Source organism: Mastigoproctus giganteus, chromosome 8 (assembly GCF_048544385.1).
Source record: "Mastigoproctus giganteus isolate SK-2022 chromosome 8, ASM4854438v1, whole genome shotgun sequence".
In the NCBI taxonomy this organism is placed as follows: domain Eukaryota; kingdom Metazoa; phylum Arthropoda; class Arachnida; order Uropygi; family Thelyphonidae; genus Mastigoproctus; species Mastigoproctus giganteus.
The window spans coordinates 192,577,165-192,600,837 of NC_143582.1; the positions used below are offsets into that span (position 1 = coordinate 192,577,165).

The 23,673-nt window shown below is 37.6% G+C and overlaps 1 protein-coding gene across 2 annotated transcripts in view; it reads left to right on the forward strand.

Annotated features, from left to right (window-relative positions):
- LOC150082122 (uncharacterized) overlaps positions 1–15,642 on the forward strand; it is an 83,105-nt gene extending 67,463 nt beyond the window's left edge. For both annotated transcript variants that reach the window (XM_090379111.1, XM_090379112.1), the window contains one exon: positions 11,334–15,642. In XM_090379111.1, coding sequence (XP_090235237.1) covers positions 11,415–15,365 — 3,951 coding nt within the window. In that variant the 5' untranslated portion in view covers positions 11,334–11,414 and the 3' untranslated portion in view covers positions 15,366–15,642. The remainder of the gene's footprint in view (positions 1–11,333) is intronic.
- The last annotated feature ends 8,031 nt before the right edge of the window (positions 15,643–23,673 follow it).

A 23,673-nucleotide genomic window follows, 5' to 3' on the forward strand; every position in this document is an offset into this window, starting at 1 on the left:
GCAACAAAATTTGCTTATTGTGCAAATGGTAGTTGAGCATTCTTGTCTCTTGCCAAAGCTACTGGCTGCAACTTTTGCCCTTCTCTATTCTCACCTCTGTCAAAACCAGATGGTTCTATTGGAACTTCAGCCAAAGGTAAAGCTGACCTGCCTACATCTTAATTTTCTTCCAACTCATGTATTGATGATCTGGGTAAACCACCTCCTGTCATTTCCAGTACATTCCATCAGTGCCTCCTGTGGTCTTCCGTCAAAAGGATGTCAGAAAGATTTTGACGAATCTCAATGCCAAGAAAGCTCCAGGTCCTGTTAGGCGCCTCCGTAGCCAGGTGGGAAGGAGCAGCAGTGCGTAGCACACGCTTCTTGATTAGACCGGGGTTCGAGCCCGTCACCACCAAATACGGAGGATGCGGAAAGGTCAGGGAATGACCACCGCATATCCCGGAGCAATATGGCCTTAGTTGCTAATGCTCCTAAAAAAAAAAAAAACCAAATAACAAATAAATAATAACTCCAGGTCCTGATGGTATTTCTTCACTTGTTCTCAAAACCTATGCTCCTGAACTTACTCCTGTTCTTTGCCACCTTTTTTCATTTTCTTATTCCAAATGGTGTTTTTCCTTCTGCTTGGAAATTTGCTCATATCCATCCAGTTCTTAAAAAGTGTGACAAATTCCTCCCATTCAATTATCATCCCATTGCAATTACTTCTACTTTTTCTAAAGTAGTGGAGAAATCAATTAATTGCCAACTCTTAAACTATCTAGAAACTTTCCATCTGATCAACGATCGCCAGTATGGATTCCAAGTGTCGAGCCATTGGTGATATTCTGTTTTATGTTACCCATCTATGGACAAATTCAATGGAAAAGTTTGGGGAAACTCAAGCAGTTGCTCTTGACAATTCAAAGGCTTTTGATCATGTTTGGCATAAAGGTCTAAATAAGCTTCAATCTTATGTTTTGCCAACTGTTTTGGTAATTGGGTATCCAGCTTTCTGTTTGACTGCTCACTGTGGGTGATAGTAAATGGTTCTACTTCTGTCTTCTACTTCTCCACTATTTTCCAGGGTTCAATTCTTTCTCCCATCTTTTCCTCTGGTATATTAATGATCTTCCGTTGACCGGAAATGCTATCCATAGTTTTGGTGATGATAGCATATTGCATTCCACCTTCCAGTTTGAGAAACCTTGCCCTGCCCAAACAACTTCAATTTTTGAATATCCACAATGAATTCCTTAAATGCTGATCTCCAGGTGATTCCCCAGTGGAACAAAGATAACTTAGTTGGATTTCAATCCTTTTAAAACTCAATCCTTCTTATGTCTCACAAAAAAAGATTCTACTGCTCCTATGCTTATCTTTGATTACTCTCCGATTTATGGCAAGATCATAATATCTCTATTTGGGATATCCCTGACTTCTAATCTCTCTTAGCATAAGCATATTACAAATATTGCTTCCTCTGCATTTAAAAAATTGGGTTTTCTCTTTTGCTGTCAGTGTTACTTTTATTCCAAACAACTATTCACTCTGGACAAACCGCAAATCTGCCTTACCATGGAATATTGTTCCCACATCTTCGTCAGTGTCCCCAAAATCTCTTTCGGGTTTCTAAATTCCATTCAAAAAGGGCAATTAGGTTAATTTATGACTCATCTCTAACAGAGAGAGTCTCTCCGGTCTCTGTCTCATAGATCTGTTTCTGCTGTATGCCATTTCTACAGATATTTCCATGGGCTCTGTTCTTCTGAATTGTCTTCTATAATTCCTGCTCCCTCTTACAAAGCAGTCCGAACACTTGCTGTAACCAGTCAACATCCTTTTTCTGTTCAACTTCAAACTCACAGAACCAACTTTTCTTCTTCCTCATTTATTCATTCAACTTCCGTTTTCTGGAACAACCTTCCTTCATACGTATTCCCCAAAAATTGCAATCTATAGAAATTCATATCGGATGTCAACAAATATCTCATTTCATCTTCTCAACTTTCTACACCTGCACAGTACTAAGGACTGTGGGTTCTAACACCTCTTATGTTTGGGGTTTTCATTTAAAAAAGTTTTGACTTGTTTGGCAATTATGGGGAAATTGTGGGATTCTCATTGTGGTTGTGATCAATAGTAGTAACTTCCCCTGATGCCACATTGCCTCAATTTGTCCAGCAATTTTTTATGTCAGGTTACCACCACCATGTTTGTAACTGTTTGGCTTTTTGTTTGAAGAGTAGCATCAGACTTGACAGATGCCAACTCTGTACAAAATTTTTAATTGTCTTTGTTTTTTTAAACTCCAGATGACTTGCTTTCTTTCTCCCACTTGTTCTTCATATATTTAGAGTTTTATGTGGATTGCCTTAAAAACATTTACTGTTCTTTTAACATAATAAAGATGACAGACCAAAATATATTTGGTCAAGCTTCCTGCCACTCTATGTGTAGCTAGCTAAATACAAAGCTTTGAATTACTTTTTTTTTTTTAATAGGGCAGTCTTTGTTGCTTTTTTTTTTTGTTTTGAAAGATTTGTTTTGGCATATGAAAGATGAGAAATGAAATGCATTATTTAGTTGAGTATTCGACATCTTGAGATGTTGACTACTTGGAAGGTAGGTAGGTAGGAGCATGTGTAATTTTCAAATTGCAACCTGCTTCCGTGTTGCAATGTTATATTTTTCCATGGTTGTGGAAAAATATACAATGATAACCCAGTTTAATATAATACAATAAAATATACAATGGCAGAAGCTTTCAAGACTGACAAGTCTCTTTTTCAACTGATAATATGATTTGAATACAACAGATAAGTGCAATGAGTTGAGAGTGAGGCACATTATTCATTTCCTATTGTTGTTGCATGGATGTGCGCTGTTTTTTACTCCAGTGTTTATCCAGCATTAAAATGGTTGTCTCTAGGATGGGGTGCAGACGTGTGCCTTTGCAGCGGTTTATGGCCTTTGGATTGTTTAATATATTAAGTGCCTCTAGCCATAGGCGGTGGCGAAAGTGTCGTGAGTGGTCTACTATTTCGAATTCCCTTTGAGATCAAGATCGTGGTTGGTGGCCCAAAAATGTTCTGCGACTGCGGATTAGTCAGTTTTGGCAAGCTGGATTGCTCTGTCATGCTCCATAAGGCGATCTTGAAGACATCTTAATGTCTCTCCTATGTAGCAGCTCTCAGAGTCTCTACAGGTGGTGTGATATATTACATTGCTGCATAAGAGAGATGTGACAGGGGTCCTCACACTGGAGACAAGTGAACGTAGGTTTCTGCAGGGTAACTGTACGCATTCGATGTTGTGAATTTTTGAGATCCGTCCTGACATGCCTGGATAATAGGGAATGTAGGCAGACGGTACGGTATACCGTCTTGGTTCGGTGGTCTTGGGTGGGAGGTGCCTCTGTAGCCAGGTGGGAAGGAGCAGCAGTGCATAACACACGCTTCTTGATTAGACCGGGGTTCGAGCCCATCACCACCAAATACGGAGGATGCGGAAAGGTCAGGGAATGACCACCGCATATCCCGGAGCAATATGGCCTTAGTTGCTAATTCTCCTAAAAACCAAAATAACTAACAATAACAATAACTTGGCTGGGATGCGAGTTCTTCTGCCTGTAATAGGCACTTGTTTAGCACATGGGATGGATAACCACATTTGGTTAGGTCTGCCTTCACACGGGAAATCTCGTTACATCTAATTGCATCAGTGCTGGAATGGCTCCAAGCCCTGGAGAATAGGGTGCGGGCAGTGCTGTTGAGATGACTGGGTGCGTGACCGGATCTGTAGTTAGCAAATTGTCCGCACCATGTGGGTTTGCAGTATATCGAAGTCTCTAGACGTGGGCCTATGCGATGCACTAGGACATCCAGGAACAGGTGTCCTGGATGTCCTAGTGTCCTTTTTAATAACAGCACCCCTAAGTAATTTATTTTATTTTGCGACACCCCTACTCAATTTTCTGCCTGTTAGATCCGATTCTCTCTCTCTCTCTCTGTATATTCTCTGTTATTGGTCCTTGAGGTTGTCTTCTTTTCTTCTCTCAGATATGCCAGACAAGCTATACTTGCTACCTGTGAGTCTAAAACGCTGATGGAACTGATATTCGGGTGACACTCAAGTCAAGTTGACCCAATTTCGGCGAAGTCCGGACGGTCTGTGACAACCAAATCCTCTGCTTGCACCTTCATGATGGTGGGACTGTTAGTAATCCTGGGTATGACTTCAATGCACAAGTGCATGGTGGGTGACCACCCAGGTGTGAACCAACGTAAGCAGGGGTCGAGGTGTGGCGCCCACACCACATGGAGGAATGCCACCCCTCTATGTTACCAGGCAGTACTAGGTGGTAGATGACTCTCATCAACCGGTGCAATGCCACCACTTTGCTTATTGGAGGCTTGAAGTGGTGAACCCATGTTTAGTCTCTAGAACTACGTTCTGGTCAACCCTTCCCCATCTCTTCCATCATGCAGTATGATTGATAACTTTTGAGGTTAAGATGAACATCATGGTGAGATCCAATATTCCTTACATTTCAAGGGTACAGCTCTAAAACGGTGTTCGCAGGCCGGCCGCTAGTTAGTACACCGGACCGAACCTATTGGTAACTCTCTAGGAGGCTTCCGGATCAGCTAGTGTATAATCTTGCTGAAATCTAAATATAAACAATGTTGAAATTATTCTAAATCCAGCTCGTGAGTGACCCTTTCAAAATAGCGAACCAGATTTGTTAACCATGATTTTCCCTTTACAAAACCATGCTGATTATCCTTGAGAATTTCAATTCTATCCAAATGATCCTGAATTCCACTCTTGATCATTGCCGCCATGATTTTCCCTACCACAGAAGTCAGACTGACAGGTCGATAATTTCCCACTTCACTCTTAGAGCCACCCTTATGTATGGGAGGCCGACCGGGCTAGCCGGGTGGGTAAAGTGCCTGCCTGGCAACCCAAAGGTCGCGGGTTCGATTCCTGCCTCGGGCTTGGATCAAAGTACTGCAAAAACCTTGGGAGGTGCATTATATAAGGCCACAGAAACCTATGCACCAACAACTACCAAAAAAAAAATGTATGGGAGATACATTGGCACTTTTCCAATCCAACGGAATCTTCCCAGAGTCTAGTGATGCTCGCATAATTAGCCTCAATGGTTCAATGAACTCACTTGCCGCCTCCCTTAAGATTATAGGGTATATTCCATCAACTCCAGGAGCCTTACTGGCCTGTAGGCTCGAAAGTTTTTTCATTAAATAATCTTGCAAAATTTCAATATCATTAATTACATATTTTTCAACTTCGCTCCCACAATTTCCCATTGCCACAAAAGGTTTTTCATTTGTAAATATTGATGTAAAATAACTGTTGAGTTCATCTGCAACGGCAGCTGGTGTATTTAATACTATCCCCTTTCCCTTACGAAATGTCCGATCTGGTTTATCCTGCTCTTCTTGGCATTTATATATGTGAAGAATTCCTTACCCCCCCCCCCCTTTGCTCTGTTTGCTAGTGATTTCTCCTAAACTGCCTTTGCCTGTCAAACCTTTTCTGTGACTCTATTACAGATCATCTTGTAGCTGTTATAGGCTTCAGTACTTTTTATTGCTCTGTAACCTTTCCATGCCACCTTTTTCTGCTCAAGTAATGTGGCAACTTCACTATTCATCCAACTTGGAACCCTCCTGGAGTATTTTTTTTAATGGTAAATACGCATTCAAGGCATCTGTGATTAATGTTTTAAAAGCATACCACAGTTCAATTGTATTAATTCTCTGTGCGATATCTACCCAGTTAATAGAGGCCATGTAGTACCTTAAGGCATTGTAATTTCCTTTTCTGAAATTAAAACCCATTCCTTTGCCTTTTACTACTGCTACCTCTCTCATCAGCGCCTCCGTAGCCAGGTGGGAAGGAGCAGCAGCAGCAGCAGTGCATAGCACATGCTTCTTGATTAGACCGGGGTTCGAGCCCATCACCACCAAATACGGAGGATGTGGAAAGGTCAGGGAATGACCACCGCATATCCCGGAACAATATGGCCTTAGTTGCTAATGCTCCTAAAAAACCAAATAACAACAACAACCTCTCTCATCATCATCCACCGTAGAACTCCGTGATCACTTCCTGCTACTGGTTCCTCTGCTGTCAGCCCTGTTATGTCATCTGATTCATGGGTGATGATGAGGTCTAGGATATTCTTTTCTCGAGTAATTTCCCTGACATGTTGATACAAATAACAGTCATCTAGTTGATTTAAAAATTTTGTTCCCCATGTCGAATTTCCTTCCCATTTACTCCAATCAATTAGAGGCAAATTGAAATCACCCATAATAAGACATTGACGCTTACTTGCCCATTCCATTTGCAGGTAGAGGCTTTCATCATAATCTTCACAATCACCTGGTCTGTAGATTACTCCTACTCGCTTTATACCTTTGTTTCCAACTATCTCACACCATACAGATTCTATACTAGCAAGTGAAACGTCTGAATCCGGGAAAGCTATCGTCGCACTCAGGCTGCTTCTGATAAGAAGCATTACCCCACCACCCCTTCTATCTACCCTATCCTTCCTAAATACATTATACAAGCCATACTGAAACTCATCATCCCCAATTTCCGGGTGGCACCACGTCTCCGTAAGCCCCATTATGTCCGCATTACTTGTTTTAACCAGCAGTTCAAATTCGCTCATTTTATTGACGACACTTCTAACATTACTATATAAACAATTAAGACTTACTGTTCTTGTATATTTAACAACCCTAACACAACCCTTGAATTTTTTAGGCTCGCTTCACTGCCTTTAGCTACCCACTCACTTGAAATGTTTCTGCCCCCAGAACATCTAGATAATATGTCCAGTTGGGGTAACAGATAAGAACTCTTGAGGTATGTGCAAGAGTTACTTTGACCAATATTATCAGATAAACACGTGTCAGTATTACCCACATCCCCCCCTAACTAGCAGTTTCCCTGAACCTTTAAGGTATCCTCAATAATACTGGCAAAAACTTTTGCACCACCTTTGTTTAAGTGTATCCCGTCTCTACAAAACAAATTCCTTCTACCTACAAGTGTGGGCCATGCTGATAGAAATTTCCCCCCTAAAGCCTTGCAGAGTCCTTCAAGTCTTGAGTTAATCCACAAGGCTTTTAACATATAGTCCCTCCTATCGTGTCTGGGCCTAGCTCACGGCATTTCCTCAGCATGGTCCTGTATTTTTCCAACAAATTGTCAGATCGTGTACGTTTAATGTCATTAGTCCCCACATGAATAATAATATTCTCTTTACCCCCCTTAAAATCTGACAATCTGTTGGTGACATCATTAATAGTTTCTCCCGGCAGACATACCCTGGTTCTACTCCACCTATCCTTATTACAAAAAATATTCCCCGTTTCCCTGACAATGGAGTCTCCTAATAAAACAAAGTCCTTTTGAACAAGAGTAGTTTGCACTTGGTTTTTCTGTTTTGAAGCCCGAACCGGGTGTGCATCACTTGATAGATTGCTGGAGTCTTGAAGCCCCTGATGAGTTCCCAGATGCATTATTCTCAAGGGCAAGTACCCATTTTTTTTCAGTTTCTAAATTGTTCCATCAGTGCACCAAATTGTAATTTAAAGATCGGTGCACTTCTTACATCGATCACAAAGAAAAGAATCCCCGTCACCAGGTCGGCCTGGGAAAACATTCCACAGGTTCCGCAACGGATTAAATCATGACTCACCCATAAATTGCCATCAGCTATTTCCATGTGAGTCACAATACTCTGTGACGTGTTTAAGGCAGATCTCGTAATTACCATTATAAAATTAGCTAAATATCAATGAAAATTAACTTTAAAAAATGATATCTATAATATTATAAAAATCAAACTGTTATGGGAAAACCTATAACAAAATAATTCAACAATATCTAAATCAAATATTTAAAGCAATAATCAACAGTAATCCAGTCCACTTAACTGAGGAGCCCTGACGAAGCGCGTCCGCTCACCTCGAATGCCAACACTATAATGAGAAGTGTTGCTTCTCATTATAGTGAACACTCGAATGCCAACACTATCAGAAGTATGAGTAGCAGATATGTGGTGATTTAAAGGTAATTGCTATTTTATATAGAATTACAAAAGGGTTACATTAAGTATTGTTGCTTTCTCTGTGAGTGGGATCGTATTGCCAAGGATATGCACAACGAGAAGAGGGTTGGCGTCAATGAAAATCATTAACACCTGGAATGAAGAACATAGCATTTGAATCTCTGGTAGACCCAAATAAACTTGCTTCCACCACTCCACAGGCGCCTCCGTAGCCAGGTGGGAAAGAGCAGCAGTGCGTAGCGCACGCTTCTTGATTAGACCGGGGTTCGAGCCTGTCACCACCAAATACGGAGGATGCGGAAAGGTCAGGGAATGACCACCGCATATCCCGGAGCAATATGACCTTAGTTGCTAATGCTCCTAAAAACCAAATAACAAATAACAACCACTCCACATCAAGCTGGTGCTCATAAAAAATTACGTGAAGGCTTTGGAAGTGAACAGTCCTGCATTCACATACTTGCAAGAGAAATTCCCAAGACTTAGTAAAGAGAAGATTAAAGCAGGCGTTTTCATTGGTCCACAAATAAGGCAACTTTTCAAAGATGATCAGTTCGAATGTGACCTTAATGATAGTGAGAAATGAATGTGGAAAGCCTTTCGAAATGTTTCGACCAATTTTCTAAAGTCTGCAGCTTGTGGAAGATCTCATTACTTCTTACGAAAAACTGGGATGCAACATGTCATTGAAAATGCATTTCTTTCACTCACACCTGGATTTCTTCCCACCAAACTGTGGTGCCATCAGCAACAAACGTGGTGAGTGCTTCCATCAAGACTTCACAGTGATGAAACAAAGGCAAATGGAGTACTGCCATTTTAGCTGATTTGGATGGTGAAAAGGGATGCTCCTCAAAGCTGAATATAAGCAAAAGGTGAAAAGGTCCCGTGTTTAATACAAATATGTTCGTAGCTACATCTAGCTGCCATTTAAATAAAAAATACCTTGTATAAATATAAAAAACTACTTTTTTCAAAAACAAGAGCCAATTTGCTATTTTAAGCACTATTTCTGTGTTTAGCACCCAAAAATCTCTAAAGTAAACTTACTTTCATGCCCATAACAAGATATGACCCAAAATTTATTGTTCAGTGTAATTTTACAGTTGAGTAGTGGAAACTGTAATCTCTGATGAGTCCAAATTTAACTTTCGTGGATTGGATGAGAATCACTACTTTTGACATAGATCCATTAAAGCTCTCACCCTGATTGCATTGAAATGTACCATTAAATTTCCATTTAGCCAGGAGGTCTGGGGAATGTATAACAGCAAAGAGTGGACAGAATACGCTTTATAAATAGTACAAAAAAAACTGCAGAATTGCATATATTCAAGAAAAGAACTGTGGGGTGTAATGATGAAACTGAATGAGAATTTTCTTCAAAGCATGAATATTTCCTAAATGGAATGACCCCTGAGGTCTTCAGACCCGAATCCCGTTGATTACGTACTGCAGTGTTTCCCAAACTTTTTTAGTCACAGAACACTTACGAAACACAAGTTTAGCAGAAGCCAAAGAACTTTTGCTAATATTTTATTACATACGACGCACTGTGCATCAGGAGCGTCTTTATTTACAACCCATGTAAAGCCAAAATTCAAATAACTGTCATCATACTTTTGTTTTGGTCTTTTATTAGTTGGTTCCTGTTTTTTCACTTGAAGATTTTTGGGGGAAAAGGCTGCAATTGTTCATCCTCACTTTGAAGTGTGACAGTATTGTGTTCATTTTCATCAACCACAGTTGCACTAATAGAAGTACTTGCTTCTCATTTTAAAGTTTTTTTTTTGTCAACCACAAATCCATGGTCATTTATTTTAATAATAATATTTCTGAATACTAATAATTATCAAAAAAAATTTATACAAGGAAGTGAGTTTAGTTATGATATCGGTTCACTTCCCCTCTCCTTCAATCTGTGTACTCCAGGCTAAATCACGTACAAATGGCATATTAGATCACTACATTGCTAATTTTTCGTAGTTATCATTACCTGTATGCATACTTCTCTATGCAAAAGCCCGCCAAAATAGTATTCCATGGTCTATTTAATCATTAGTCTATGCCAGTATATTAATAACCGAAAAAAAATAAAGTTAAAAATTATAATGATACAAAAGTTGTGTATGCTACAAATATGCAAAATTTATTTTATTTTTTAATTATTAATTACAATTTTTCACGGAAAACAGTTTGGTAAACGCTGATGTACAGGATGCTCTGTGGAGACAAATTTTGAGTGGCCAGCCACCTCCCAGAACCTTACTCAAGTTACGAATTGGTTTCCTAGAAAAATATGCTTGAATTCAACCAGAGCTCCCAAACACTGGGTAACAGCATTGAGAGCTTGCTGTTGTTGCTTGACTCCCATGCATGACTATACACTATATTAAGGTCTAGGACCTCTGCTGAGTGGTGAATTACATATGTCCGTAAGTTCACACGTTGCTGTTTTATCATAACATAATATGCTTTCATGCCAAATTTTGCAAACTACTGTGGTGTTGCAGATGATGATGCTTTTGTCATCTATATTTTAACTTTCATCCTTTGGTATACTAGGTGGTATATTGGCCTTCAAAAATGTTTCAAGAGAAACATAGATTGAATAGGTAAAAAGGTTGAATATCACTGCTGTGCAAGTTATAAATAATACTGAGATTTATAGTTGCATGGAATGGGTACACCAGGACTGAAATTAAAATTTTTGTATAATACAGAGGAAACAGAAAAAAAACATTCAAACAAAACAGAAATGGGTGTATCTGGTCTTCTATCAAGCACATGATCTAGCAGAAGGCTACTGTTGGATTAAAGAGTTTATCCTGCCAGTGGATGATTGGAGTGTTTTGTCTTTTTTTGGGTTACCTGATTGATGCAGCTTTGCCACCTAGAAGGAGCTGTGGAAATCTGAAATGTGGTTTTCCTGTTCCTTTGAAAATAATACTTGAGGGGTAGATAAATTAAGGGAGTTACCATCTTTTATTAAATTCAACCTTTATTTTTTATTCAGCGAAGTTTTCTTTTCACTATTTCAATTAAAAACTTCTACAACAGAATTGGCTGCACACCAAACTCTACAAATAAGGCTGTAAAATTTTGCCTAACTATTAATATAGAAATTAGCATTTATTAATGAAAAAAGAAATAACTATTTCCTGTCTCCAGCTGTTAATTATCCTGTTGTAACTTTTGTAAATTTTATATTTATTTTGTTATTTCTTTCTAGGTGAAAGGTGAAGTTATAATTCAATAGGATAATTTTGCTACAAGCGCCAGAAAAAAATTCTATAACAGATGATCTGGCAGAATGAGTGACTGTTCAGTATCAACATCGGAGACAAGTACTAGTGATCAAGAGGAGCCCACTGTGGTGTCTGTGCCCATAGTGGGCTCCATTGCTACTGACCGCATTCCTACTGCATGGGATCATGAGAGTAGCATTAATATTTCCTCATCTACGAACCTTCCTGTGTTATCTATCTGCAGTAATACTGTCTCCACTAGTGTTGAACGTACTTCTCTAACAGAAGCTCATCATCTTGCACCATCTTTATCACATTCAGAATTATCATCCAACCTAGTTGATAAATCATTTGTACATTCAGCAATGGGTCAGCATCCAGACTCAACTTCCAGTGGGATATCTTCAAGTTCTATAAGTGACACTGATAGAGTGTTAGTAGATAGTTCTTTAGTACCAAATTTATCAGTACACTCCTTAGCATCTGAAGAAGGTATATCTTTGCAAGAACAGCAAGTTATTCATAATAACACAAGCAGTCAGCATTTAGAAGTGATGGAGGATGTTGATTCACAAAGGTCCTTCCTGTGTGATCAAAGAAATATTGAAGCTGATATCTTGTGTACCTCTGCATCATTTCATCACCCTGAAAGTTCTGATATGGTTGTCAGTAGCAACATAAGTAGAACCGGTCTTGTTCAAAATCTGTCATCACTTGATCAGGCATCAGTTTCTAGTTCACAAGAACCCATGGATATGCAGAATTTGCTTCAAGAGCAACAAGAATTAAATTCAACTGGATCGGTTTCAACTATGTCTGAATATCAGTTGGATCCCTCAGAAACATCACAGCTGTCTTCAGTTGGAAGCTCACATCTAGATATAGATGCCTCTAGCACTGAAATAAAATCCGAAAATATATGTTTATCACCGTCAGTCAATAGTATGTATGAGATGCCTTCTGGAATTGGACTGCCTCCAGTATCTACAATAATTCGTTCCTCCTCCTCCTCAGCTGCAGCCAAAGGACGATTTGATGGCTTTCCATCAAATAATTTGAACATTGGATTAAGTTTATCACCACTTTTGCCTAATTCTAACTCTTTTGCAGCACTGTCAACTCTAAGCAGTATTCAACAATCTGCACTTATTAGAGCCCCTTGTGACTCATTAACAGTTGAGACCATGGCTAGTCCATCACTTCAGGTATCTTCAGCAGAACTTGACACATCATGTACAGAATTAATGGATTCAGAATCCATAGGTGTGCCTCATTCATCTCAAATGGTTTCATCATCATCTGAAGATCGAAATGCTATGGAACGCATTTCTTTAAAACCATCCTCTTCTGTGATGACATCCACACTGGGACCAGAAACCATTACTAAAAGAACTGATCTCTCAAATATCAGTGAACCTCACTTAGAACCAGGGAATAATATACCTCTTCCTCTTTCATCTACAAGTGTATCTATTGACACTTTTCCAACATGTACAACAGAATCTGTTAATATTGGTGCTTCAAGTACTCAGGTAGAAGTTCATAAGATCAGAGTTCTCATGTCGCAGAATAGGACTGACACACCTCTCAATACAACATATGCATTAACATCAAATTCCATTTCACTTACTAATGTTAATAATATTGAAACTCCCCATTCTTGTTTTCATTATACTGAAGAACTACAAGATGATAATGTAACTGAAGGATCAGATAGAAACAATGAGCATCATTTCATTCCAGTATCTGCAATTGAGACAAATGTTATAATGTCAACATCTAGTATTGATACTGCCTCTTGTGATACAAGTGTGGATAAAGCCCTTGAAACATCACCAGAAAATGAGCAGATGCAACACCTGAATATTGAACATCAACTAGATAGCACTAGTATAACACAGCAACTTGCATCTCCTACCCTGGACCATAATAGAACATCAGATATCATTGCTGATTCCACAATGCAGAATCTGATTACCCATCATCAAATAGAGAACTCCTCTGTCTTTAAATCAACAGCAGAAAGTTCCTTGTTGGATTCTTCCTCAGAAAGATCTGATATTGAAGATGAATTAACACAGCAGCAAACTGGAATATCCTCTGAAAGTCTAATATCGGGTATTAAAAGACAGTATATTGCAGTCCCTGGAAAAAACACCATAGCATTTGCACTACCGCTTTCACACAATAATGAAATACCAAAGGACACTCACAGGAAAAAAGTAACAGCATCTGGGCTCTTGGGAAATTCTGATTCATCATCTGTATCTGTAGTTACCTCTTCATCTGTTGCTGCCAGTGTGATCCAACAGCTTTTAACAACTGAGCCACCACTGAAAAGACTTAAGCCAACTGTACAGCATATTAAAGGTGGTGTTATAACATCAGTTATGAGCACAAAAGCAATGCCACCATTACTATCAATAGAACAGCAGTCCTCGGGTATTAGGCCATCCATTGAAGAATCTATGGAATCATCTTCACCTCTTAACATAAGTTCATCTATGAAAGGTGAATTAATGACATCTACATCCAATTTACCTACATCCAGCACAGTTACTGTAATAAAATCTGAACCAGAAGACCAATCTACCACAGTTACCTCAGTTTTACCAATAACGACTGCCTTAACAGTAGTGTCATCTCCATTGCCAAATTTGACACCTGTGGCTTTGCCATCATTTTTGTCCACATTAGCAGGTAGTTCCCTTGCTTCACTACAGTCTAGCCTATCCTCATCCATTTCAATAACTGTGCCATCCTGTCTACCCAGTACGTCATCATCTAGAATAACTGGAACACCCGTGTCACTTTTGTCTTCTGTCCAGTCAGGTTTAGTATCACCACCAATTCCAGCTGTCCCTCCAATTCTTTTACCTAACATTCTTTCACCACCATTGCCTAATGCTGTTTCAACTATAAAAACACCAGCTGGAGAAACTCTATCATCCCCACAGGCAACATCTCCATCTAGTGTATTTTCTGGTTTGCTAAAATCAAATGAGCTGCCTTTAGTTATTAAACAAGAGCCAGGGACTACATGTTCTGGTCCCTTACCACCATTTACTGTGGTATCAGGATTTTCTCCACTAGTCAAACGAGAAATTGGTGCTTCATTGGCCAGTACGTTATTAGGGGTACGGTCTCCTGATTCAACTCCTCACATAACTGCAGTAACAATCAAACAAGAACCAGGAGAACTGACAAGTGCAGTGAGTGCCTCCGGTTTTCCTACCACCAGTGTATTAAATATGGGTGCCACCCTGCCCAATTTGGCAACAATACGCCTACCCACTATAGCATCAATGGGAATACCAATGGTACCTACAACAGTAGTATCATCACCACCATCACCACAATCCTTAGCCAGCCCAGTGCCTTCTCAAGCTTCTATAATTACATTTGCAGGCAACACCACCCCTTCTACTGTCACAACAGCATCAGCATTAGCAACAAAGGATAAAGGAACAATTGAAAAAAAGCTAAGTTATGTAACTTGCAAGAATGGAAATCCTTGTAATGTGCATCTTACACAGTCCCAAGGAAGTTCATCTCAAGTCCTCCCCCAACCTTTACCATCTGGTGATCCATCAAAGCCTTTTCAGTGTACTGTTTGTGGTAAACATCTTGCCTCTAAAAATGTATTCCAGTTACATATGAGATCCCATTCAGGAGAAAAACCATTTACTTGTAGCTTATGTGGGCATCACTTTTCTCAGAAGACTTCACTAACACGTCATATGAGATCACATACCGGTGAACGTCCCTTTCCATGTGAGGTTTGTGGGAAACGTTTTGCAGACAAGGAGCGCATTAAAATTCACATGCGCACGCATACAGGTGAAAAGCCATTTGCATGTGAAATTTGTGGTAAAAGGTTCTCACAGAAGTCTACTGTGAAACGGCACATGAGTGTACATACCGGTGAAAAACCCTTCAAATGCGAAACGTGTGGAAAGGGTTTTGCAAATAGGGGTAATTTAAATGCACACAGCAAAACACATGCAAATACATAACAGATGCATAAATATCTCTCACCTAGAAATGCCACCTGCTGTATTTATCTACATTTTCTTGTCTTAAATAGGTATAAAAGGATATTTCAGAAATTTGATTTCTAAACTTTTCTGCTCTTTTCTTGTGCTTTCAAATGTACTGAACTGTGGATAAATCATTGCCTATCTCTTATTGCTGATAAGATATTGGTCTAAAGCTTTTTACTGAATGCACATAGAGTTGGCATTGTTAGGTGTGTGAGATAATTTTATTCTCACGGAACTATGTAACGTTTTTTGTTGTAAGTTATGGTTGGTTAGAGATGAGAGTATATTATATAAATATACACTGTTAAACATTTGCGATTCATCAAGAGTACAAACATTTGTTGCAATACCAGAAAATAAGCAAAATGTCTTCTAGCCATGCAAAGAATAAATTATGTAGATCATTTTTTTACACTTATGCACATATCTAGTATATATATATATATAATAGATAAATTTAAAGAATTATATATGTTATAAGTAGGATCACATTAGCAGTCATATTGTTCTTTACTTATTGTTGGAAAGTCTTGGATATAGGTAGAAGGAAAAATGTAGTCATAGATTTATGTATATTAATCAGGTTCCAGAAAATGTAATATAACTTGGGTTGCCTTCTGGGAGAAAGTTCTAGTAATAAATTTATTGTTAATATTCATCACTGAAGAAATTCCATAGAGGGGGGGGGGAGAAGAGAGAGAGAGGGAGAGAGAGAATGGGGGAGGGGGAAATACTAGTTTTCATACTTTGAGACATTTATTAATATGCACATCTGGTTATTAATGTAAGAGTTTTATATTATACTTTTGTGGATATGTTTTGTTAGAACAATAATGTTCCGGTTTGATACCGTTGCTTGTCTTTATGCCAAAGACAGCAAAGAATGATTTATTGTATTTGTTATATATATTTTTTTTTTTTTTCTGTAAAATAAGTCATTTATGTGGCTTTCATACCCAAATCCTCTAGGTTTATCACAGCATTGTATAGCAATGCTGATGCACATTTTCCAGTAGGTGAGAGGGGGAACTAATGTAATGTGTTGGTAAGAAGGAACTGTTGTTACATTAGTTTATCAAAAGAGATGTTCAGCCTTATTTTGAAAAAATGGGACTAACTCCTTCCCCTGCCAAGTGGGACATTTCCTTGTATGCATTCTGTGTATCAACCCACATGTCCATAATAAGTTGTACTGTAAATTTCTGTACAGAAAAAGAAAGCCTATATTCAGAGTTTTTGTTTATACCAGTCCATCCAGGGACAAAGTCCCTTTTATATAAATTGTTCACTCATAACTTGTAACAATTCTTACATTATAGAGAAACCTTCATTCCGGGTAATATACTTGACATAAAGTTGTAGAAAGTTGTTAATGCCTTAATCATGAAGTATGATGCAAAATAGGAAACGTAAAGTGAGATATATCTGCTCTTAATGGTTTACACCAACTAAATTATTAGTTTGCCAAAAAATTTGGCTTACGTAGGGTACTTTTTTAATAGATCACTCCTTATTCATTTTTTCATGTGACATATTGGCTGTAAAATGCATTTGAAAAGTATTTCAAAATTCATTACTATCATGCCTAATAGGTTAATTCTTTCTTCGCTTTATAAGAACTAATACTGTACGCAATCAGCAGTCTAAGTTTTTATCATGGAATTTGTAAATTGTTCAACAGATTAAAACTAGTAAACTTAACTTTGACTTCTCACTTCTTCATCATCTCAGTCTTTCCTGTTCAAACGAAAAAAAAAAAAAAAAGTTATTAAAATGTACTTAATAAATTTGTACATTTTGTATTGTTGGCTATTTAAATTAAAATTGCTTTTTTTAACAGCTACATTTCAATCACAGACACCGCTGTAATAAACAGAGCAAGAAACATTATATTTGATAAAAATTCAAATGAGAAGTTAAGCAATGTACATAGTCATAAATACACTGTTCAAATAAAGAAATTAATAAATTTTGTTTTAAAAATTGCTTTTATTATTTTGTAGATTGTTGTGATATGACAGATACTAAATCACATATAGGACTGAACACTAGTATAAATACATTTACAGCCAAGTTTCATACATGTTATAAGAAATGTAAAAGTATTTTCAGAATTATAATTTTTTTTTTCTTAATAGTAATTTTTATGACAATAAGTAATATTTGATAATTCAGTTCCTTAATGATTTATCACTGGATTCAAAGTTCTGTGATGTTTGTTTCATTAAATATTCAAAAAATGTATAATGTTGAGTTGGGGGGCAATTATTTTTCCAATGTTAATTTTCAATAAAATTTTCTTACTTGTTCTTTTAATGTGATAAATTTGGTTACGGAAATATACTGTATATTTTGTTAGCATAGCATAACATTTAATTAGTCATTTGTTGGGGGTTGAGGTGGAGGTTTTTGGAGGTAGAAGGTCTTTACGAAAAAAAAAAAAAAATTCAGCTTCAGTTGTTTTTAGTTGTGGTGGACTTGGGTTGAATGTTTTCTTGGTTTATCATAATAATCACTGAGAACTAGAGAAAAACGAGAAATTGAAAAAGCCATCCTGGAAAAAGTTTGAGTCTAGAAGTATCAAAATTAAAAATCTATTTTATAAATATGCTTATTTATAATAATTAATTAATTTTAATAATTCAAAACTCAGAATATTTTAATAATTCATTAATAATTCTAAATTAGTTAGTTAATTTTGAATTATTAATTTGTTCCATCCTAGTTTAGATTATCTAAGTATGTACACTGGACAGAATGAAAACTAAGATCATAACAAGCATTCTCATATTGGTTGAGGGATTGAATATCATTGGTTCTATTCTATGGTTTTTTTTTTTTCAGGTTGTATTATTAATCATACAGCTATATGAAGAGATAGAGAGTTTTGTTTTTGAGCAAGCATTTCCAGCCATTTCAGGTATGGAATAATGGACATTAGAAATTCTCATTTAAAGGAACATTGTTTGATGTTTTTGTGTTGTTTATCAGATCAGATTAGAACAAATTTGTAGCCTGTGCTTATAAAGCCAGGCCACGAGATAACAAACATGGCATTATTCTGCAGTATCTATTGGATGACTAGCATGTTATTTTGGGAAGCATATTCTGAAATGTTTCATTATGCATTACCAATAGTCGTGCATGAATCAGATCAGTCTACTTAGAGTGGAAAGTGTTCGTGTTTTTTTTTTTTTTTTTTTTTTTTTTTCTCTCTCTCTCTATTCTACCCTTTGGGTTCTAAATCTCATTTTTTTATTTTATTTTACTTTTTTTTAACAAATAGCTAATAGCAAATTTATATAAAATTAGATGTAGTATAACATTGTAAAAGGGAAATTGATAATGGGGATAATTCTAATATTGAACCAAATATGTTGGAATGGGATTATCTAATTTAAAGCTCTGGGGGGGGGGGGTCATCAGTGGTGGTAATTGCACAAAGCGGACATCCAGCGAACTCACAAGACCAATGAAGTAGGCTTCGATAAAATAAAGTTGATCACTGATTCCTTGCCCCCCCCAATGATTTCTTCCTGTAATTGAAAAGCTCAATGAAAGGGAAAAGATATGACAGAATTGGTGATAATGAAGAGAATGTGATGAATATTATGAAAACATTTCAAAAGAGAAGTTTTAGAAAAGTATTCAGCAACTTCAGCATTGTTGGTTAAACCACATAGGAGACTAGTTTCAACAGAATTCACTGATGTGTACAATACCAAAAAAGTATGCTTATCATAAAATTAGTCTTTATTATTGCCCCTCTTGGTTTTGATTATTATTTACAAGTTCTTCATTATTCATTATTCAGTTCCAACAAAAGGTTTCATGATTGCTCGTAAATGTAATGAAAATTAGTTGAATGACAATAAGTTACCATATTTCCAGGCTAAAGGCAAACTTATTTTCAGCCAGTAGCTCAAACTTGAGCACATAACTGAGGCCCTGCCATATGCAAAAGCTGCTTCCTGTTTGGGAAGTGATCTGATAATTAGATGATAGAAAGATATGAATGCAAACTCATGAAATCAGGAAGTCCTGCCTGGGTGGTGCCGGGGACATTATTTTAATGGCAACTGAGCTTGTCACTTATATCAATATAGTGTATGGTGTCTGTCTCTTCAAATGTATGTTCACAGGCTGATTTGCAAGGGAGCAGGGCAAACCCTACTCCTTCCTGAAATTGGCTAGCTGCTGCCTCAGTTGAAGAGATTAGAAATTCCTCCATTTGTTGAAGAGGAAGGTCCTCAGTTAAAAGTATCAGAAACCTCTACTTTAGTTTACAGTTATTTATAGAAATAAGATAAATTCTTACCTTGTCTCTGCTAGTATATTGCAAGTTTAAGCGTATGCAATAAATATATGACGCTTAACGAGTGTGTGCATTGTTGATTGGTCAGTCTCGCTGTTTGGACTACAAAATTTAACAGGTGCACTATAGCCATAGCAGCTAATGTGCCAATAAACAACCATACCACACGAAATTTAACCTGTTTGACAGGTAGCTGAATAATTTGGAACTATGGATCTTTTCATTCCAAATTAAAGATGGAAAGCATCAGTTTTTGTCAATATTTGTATATCCATTTTAGTGTACTGGCTATTAAAGCCAATATTCTAAAATGGATATATAAATGCCATTCTGGCACAACCACACAAACAAAATTTTGTACATCCAATTTTTGGCCAAACATTGCATAGCAGCTTAAGTAGTTTCCATTTAAATTGTTCTGATGTTTGCAAATAAGATAATATAACATTACTGGGCATTGTTGATTGGTCAGTCTCTGATAATTTGATGATAATCAAATTATCAGCGAGACTGACAGTGTTTATATACAAGGTGTCTCAAAAATATTGGTACAAACATTTAGGGGAGGTAGGTGTTCAAACCGGATTCACATTCCTTTAGAATGTGAATCCGGTTCACATTCTAAAGGAATGTGAATCCATAACCGGAAACGTCACCGTAAGTCGGTAGACTGCGCTGTTCATCAGTTCGCGAGAGGAAAAATTTCTGGTTTACTCATTCAAGAAGTAGTCGCCGCACGAAGAGCATGCATCGATATACGAACTGTGAGCTGGCAGACATGCACCTAGTGTATGAATTAGCAGAGGGCAATGGACGAGCTGCTCAACAAATTTATGGAGAACACTTCCCAGACAGACATGTACCGGACCACCGTTTGTTTGCACGTGTGCATCAAAATTTGTGCGATTATGGGTCATTTAGAGGTAACAGGAGTAGTGCGGGCAGACCACGTTCGACGCGAACTCCCGCCATGAAAGAAAGTGTGTTGAATGCCGTCCAGAATAATCCTACTACCAGCATGCGTGTCTGTCACGGCAATTCCTTACACCCCTTTCATCTCCAAAGGGTTCAGTTACTGCTCCCCCAAGATCATCCTGCACGTGTGGCTTTTGCACAGTCGTTTCTCCAAGAATGTGTTCAAGACTTGAATTTTCCATCCTATGTTTTATTCACGGATGAGGTTTATTCAATCAGCTCAATGCTCATGTGTGGGCTCACGACAACCCACACGGTGTGCGCCCCCATGCGACACAACTTCGCTTCGTAATAAATGTGTGGGCAAGTATGGTCGGTGACTGCTTAGTCAGCCCATACCTGTTACCATCCCGCATGAACTCTGCTAAATATCAATCTTTCTTGAACAAGTTCTACCAGGGTTACTTGACGATGTTCCAGCAAATGTGAGACGCAACGTTTGGTTTCAACATGACGGGGCGCCCGCCCATTATGGAAGGTGTGTTCGTGACCATTTGAACAGGCGTTTTGGGTGTCGATGGATTGGCCGTGGTGGACCAGTTGCGTGGCCCCCATTATTGAGCCTTGATTTCTTTCTGTGGGGCCCTCAAATCTATCGTGTATGAATCACCTGTAGAGACGGAAATGGATCTCGTGGCGAGACTCGTCTGCGCTGCTGCTACTGTCAAAGAAACTCCAGGTTTGTTCGACCGTGTCCCCCAATCCATGCTGTGTCGGTATCACTCATGCATCGCATCTCATGGTGGAACCTTCGAACATCTGTTGTAACATCAGGAAATGCATCCATCTTGTACTCCATTGTTAATATTATGTCAAATAAATGTTTTCCACTAATTACTGTCTTGTGTCATTTCTGCTTCTTGTGCCTCTGCTACTACTTTCCCGTGATGTTTCTGGTTATGGGTTCCTATGTGATTCACATTCCTTTAGATGTTACCTACCTTCCCTAAACGTTTGTACCAATATTTTTGAGACACCTTGTATATAAACTAAATTAATATGATTTATTTAAATGAGGAAATTTTAGGCCTGTGTAAAAACTTGCATGATAATATTTAATTATGAGCTAACATTACATAGAAAGTAGAATAACAAAAAGAAAATAATGCTGATCCCAGCCTGTCACCAGCTAATGTTTTTGCTAACTGCATAAAGGAATTTTTATTAAACATTTGAAATAACAAAAATGGTGAAAACAGTTTTACCCTGATGAAATCAGTTTAAAATGGGTTAATGGATAAGTGTCTGAACTTACAGAAATGATGTCAAGGCACTTACTAATATTCCTATCTGCTTAACTGCTCTAAACACCAAAAGGCTTTAAATATGAATCATAAGCATCACTCAAGTTAAAATCCAATTCATAATTTCTGATAATAAAAGTTGGAATTGGGAAGGAACTGTTACTGATCTGTTTGTTTATTTTCATTTCTGATTTTTCAAACAGTTGTTTTTTTTCTTACATTGGTAGGCATACTATGGCCAACCTGCGACAAGTGGGATGCTTGTCACAAATTGTGCCAGCCCTAGTTTAGCAATGGAATGTAAACTCTATCTGTTCTCAAAATTAAATTTATGAAAGAAACTGTGCAGTCCCTCATTATTCAGAAAAGAAATCAGTGATATTTGCAATCAGTGATAATTACATCATTGTTCTAAATTGTCAGTATGCATACCCTTGGTAAAGAAATTTTTTCAGTTTGAATTCGCTCCATTGAGCTTATGCTGGGGACTTTAGCTTCCTCCTTTTTTTCTGCGTGTTCCTTGCTTTTCTGACTTAATTAGAAAAACCTTAGTTATGATAATGAATATTCTTCCACTTCTGATTTGGTTTGCTAAATTTTGATTGCGGCCTTGCCTAATCTGTTTCTCAAGACAGAAGATAAGATTATATTTTCAAGTGTTACCATAGCAAGACTTTAATCTGTAGCATATCATATATTCTTATTTGGATCCAGTTTAATACAAGTAGTTTTTGATGTTTTGTTCTGCAGCTCTGTTTTGAATTTGATCACTTAAACCTTTACCATTGAAAAGTTTAAAAAATTATGTAATCATTCAAAAACATTCTATTCTAAATAATTACAGCTTAATTATTAAAAAATGCTACAGAGCTACAGCTAATTTTGAAAAATGACCGTGGAGTTTTCAATGGTAAAAATAAAAATAGACATATAAAGCTATATGAATAAACATTATAGTAAAATGTTTGTTCATATAGGTACATGATCATGTATTTTTTATTATTCTTTTACCATTGAAAACTCCATAATCATTTTTTATTTTAAAATTCAAGCAAAATGTGTCCAATTCTGAAGTTCCACAACTTGAACTTTTTTCCTCAAAATAGCTACTGCTATGAGCTCCTGAACTTATGACCTCTCATACTGTCTCACAGTTGTAAGAGGTAAAATAATCATGTGAAAGAATATCACAAAGGAGGAACAAAGGGTGACAAAGTAATTATAGACCTGTTAGTTTAACTTCTGTTCCAGGGAAATTAATGGAGGCACTGGTTAAAGAAACACTGCAGGATCATCTAGACAAGACTTCAGTTATAGCTCGGACACAGCATGGTTTTGTTAAGGGGAAGTCTTGTCTGACCAATTTGATTCGATACTATGATGTGGTCACAAAGGAACTGGATGCAGGGAATAACTTTATCATATATTTGGATCTTAGAAAGGCTTTTGATACTGTTGCACATGGAAGACTGCTGCACAAATTGGAGCAGTGTGGCATTGGAGGCAAATTGCTGCTATGGATAAAGGGATGGTTGAGTGGGAGAAGACAGAGTGGTAATCAATGGATACTGCTCTTCGTGGACTAATGTTATTAGTGGAGTTCTTCAGGGTTCAGTGTTGGGTCCATTGTTGTTTTCTGTATTTATAAATGATATTGATGATGGTATATCAGGTTTAATGTCCAAGTTAGCAGACAATACGAAGGTTGGCAGGGTTGTAAAGGACACTTCTTCTTCTTCTTCTTTGG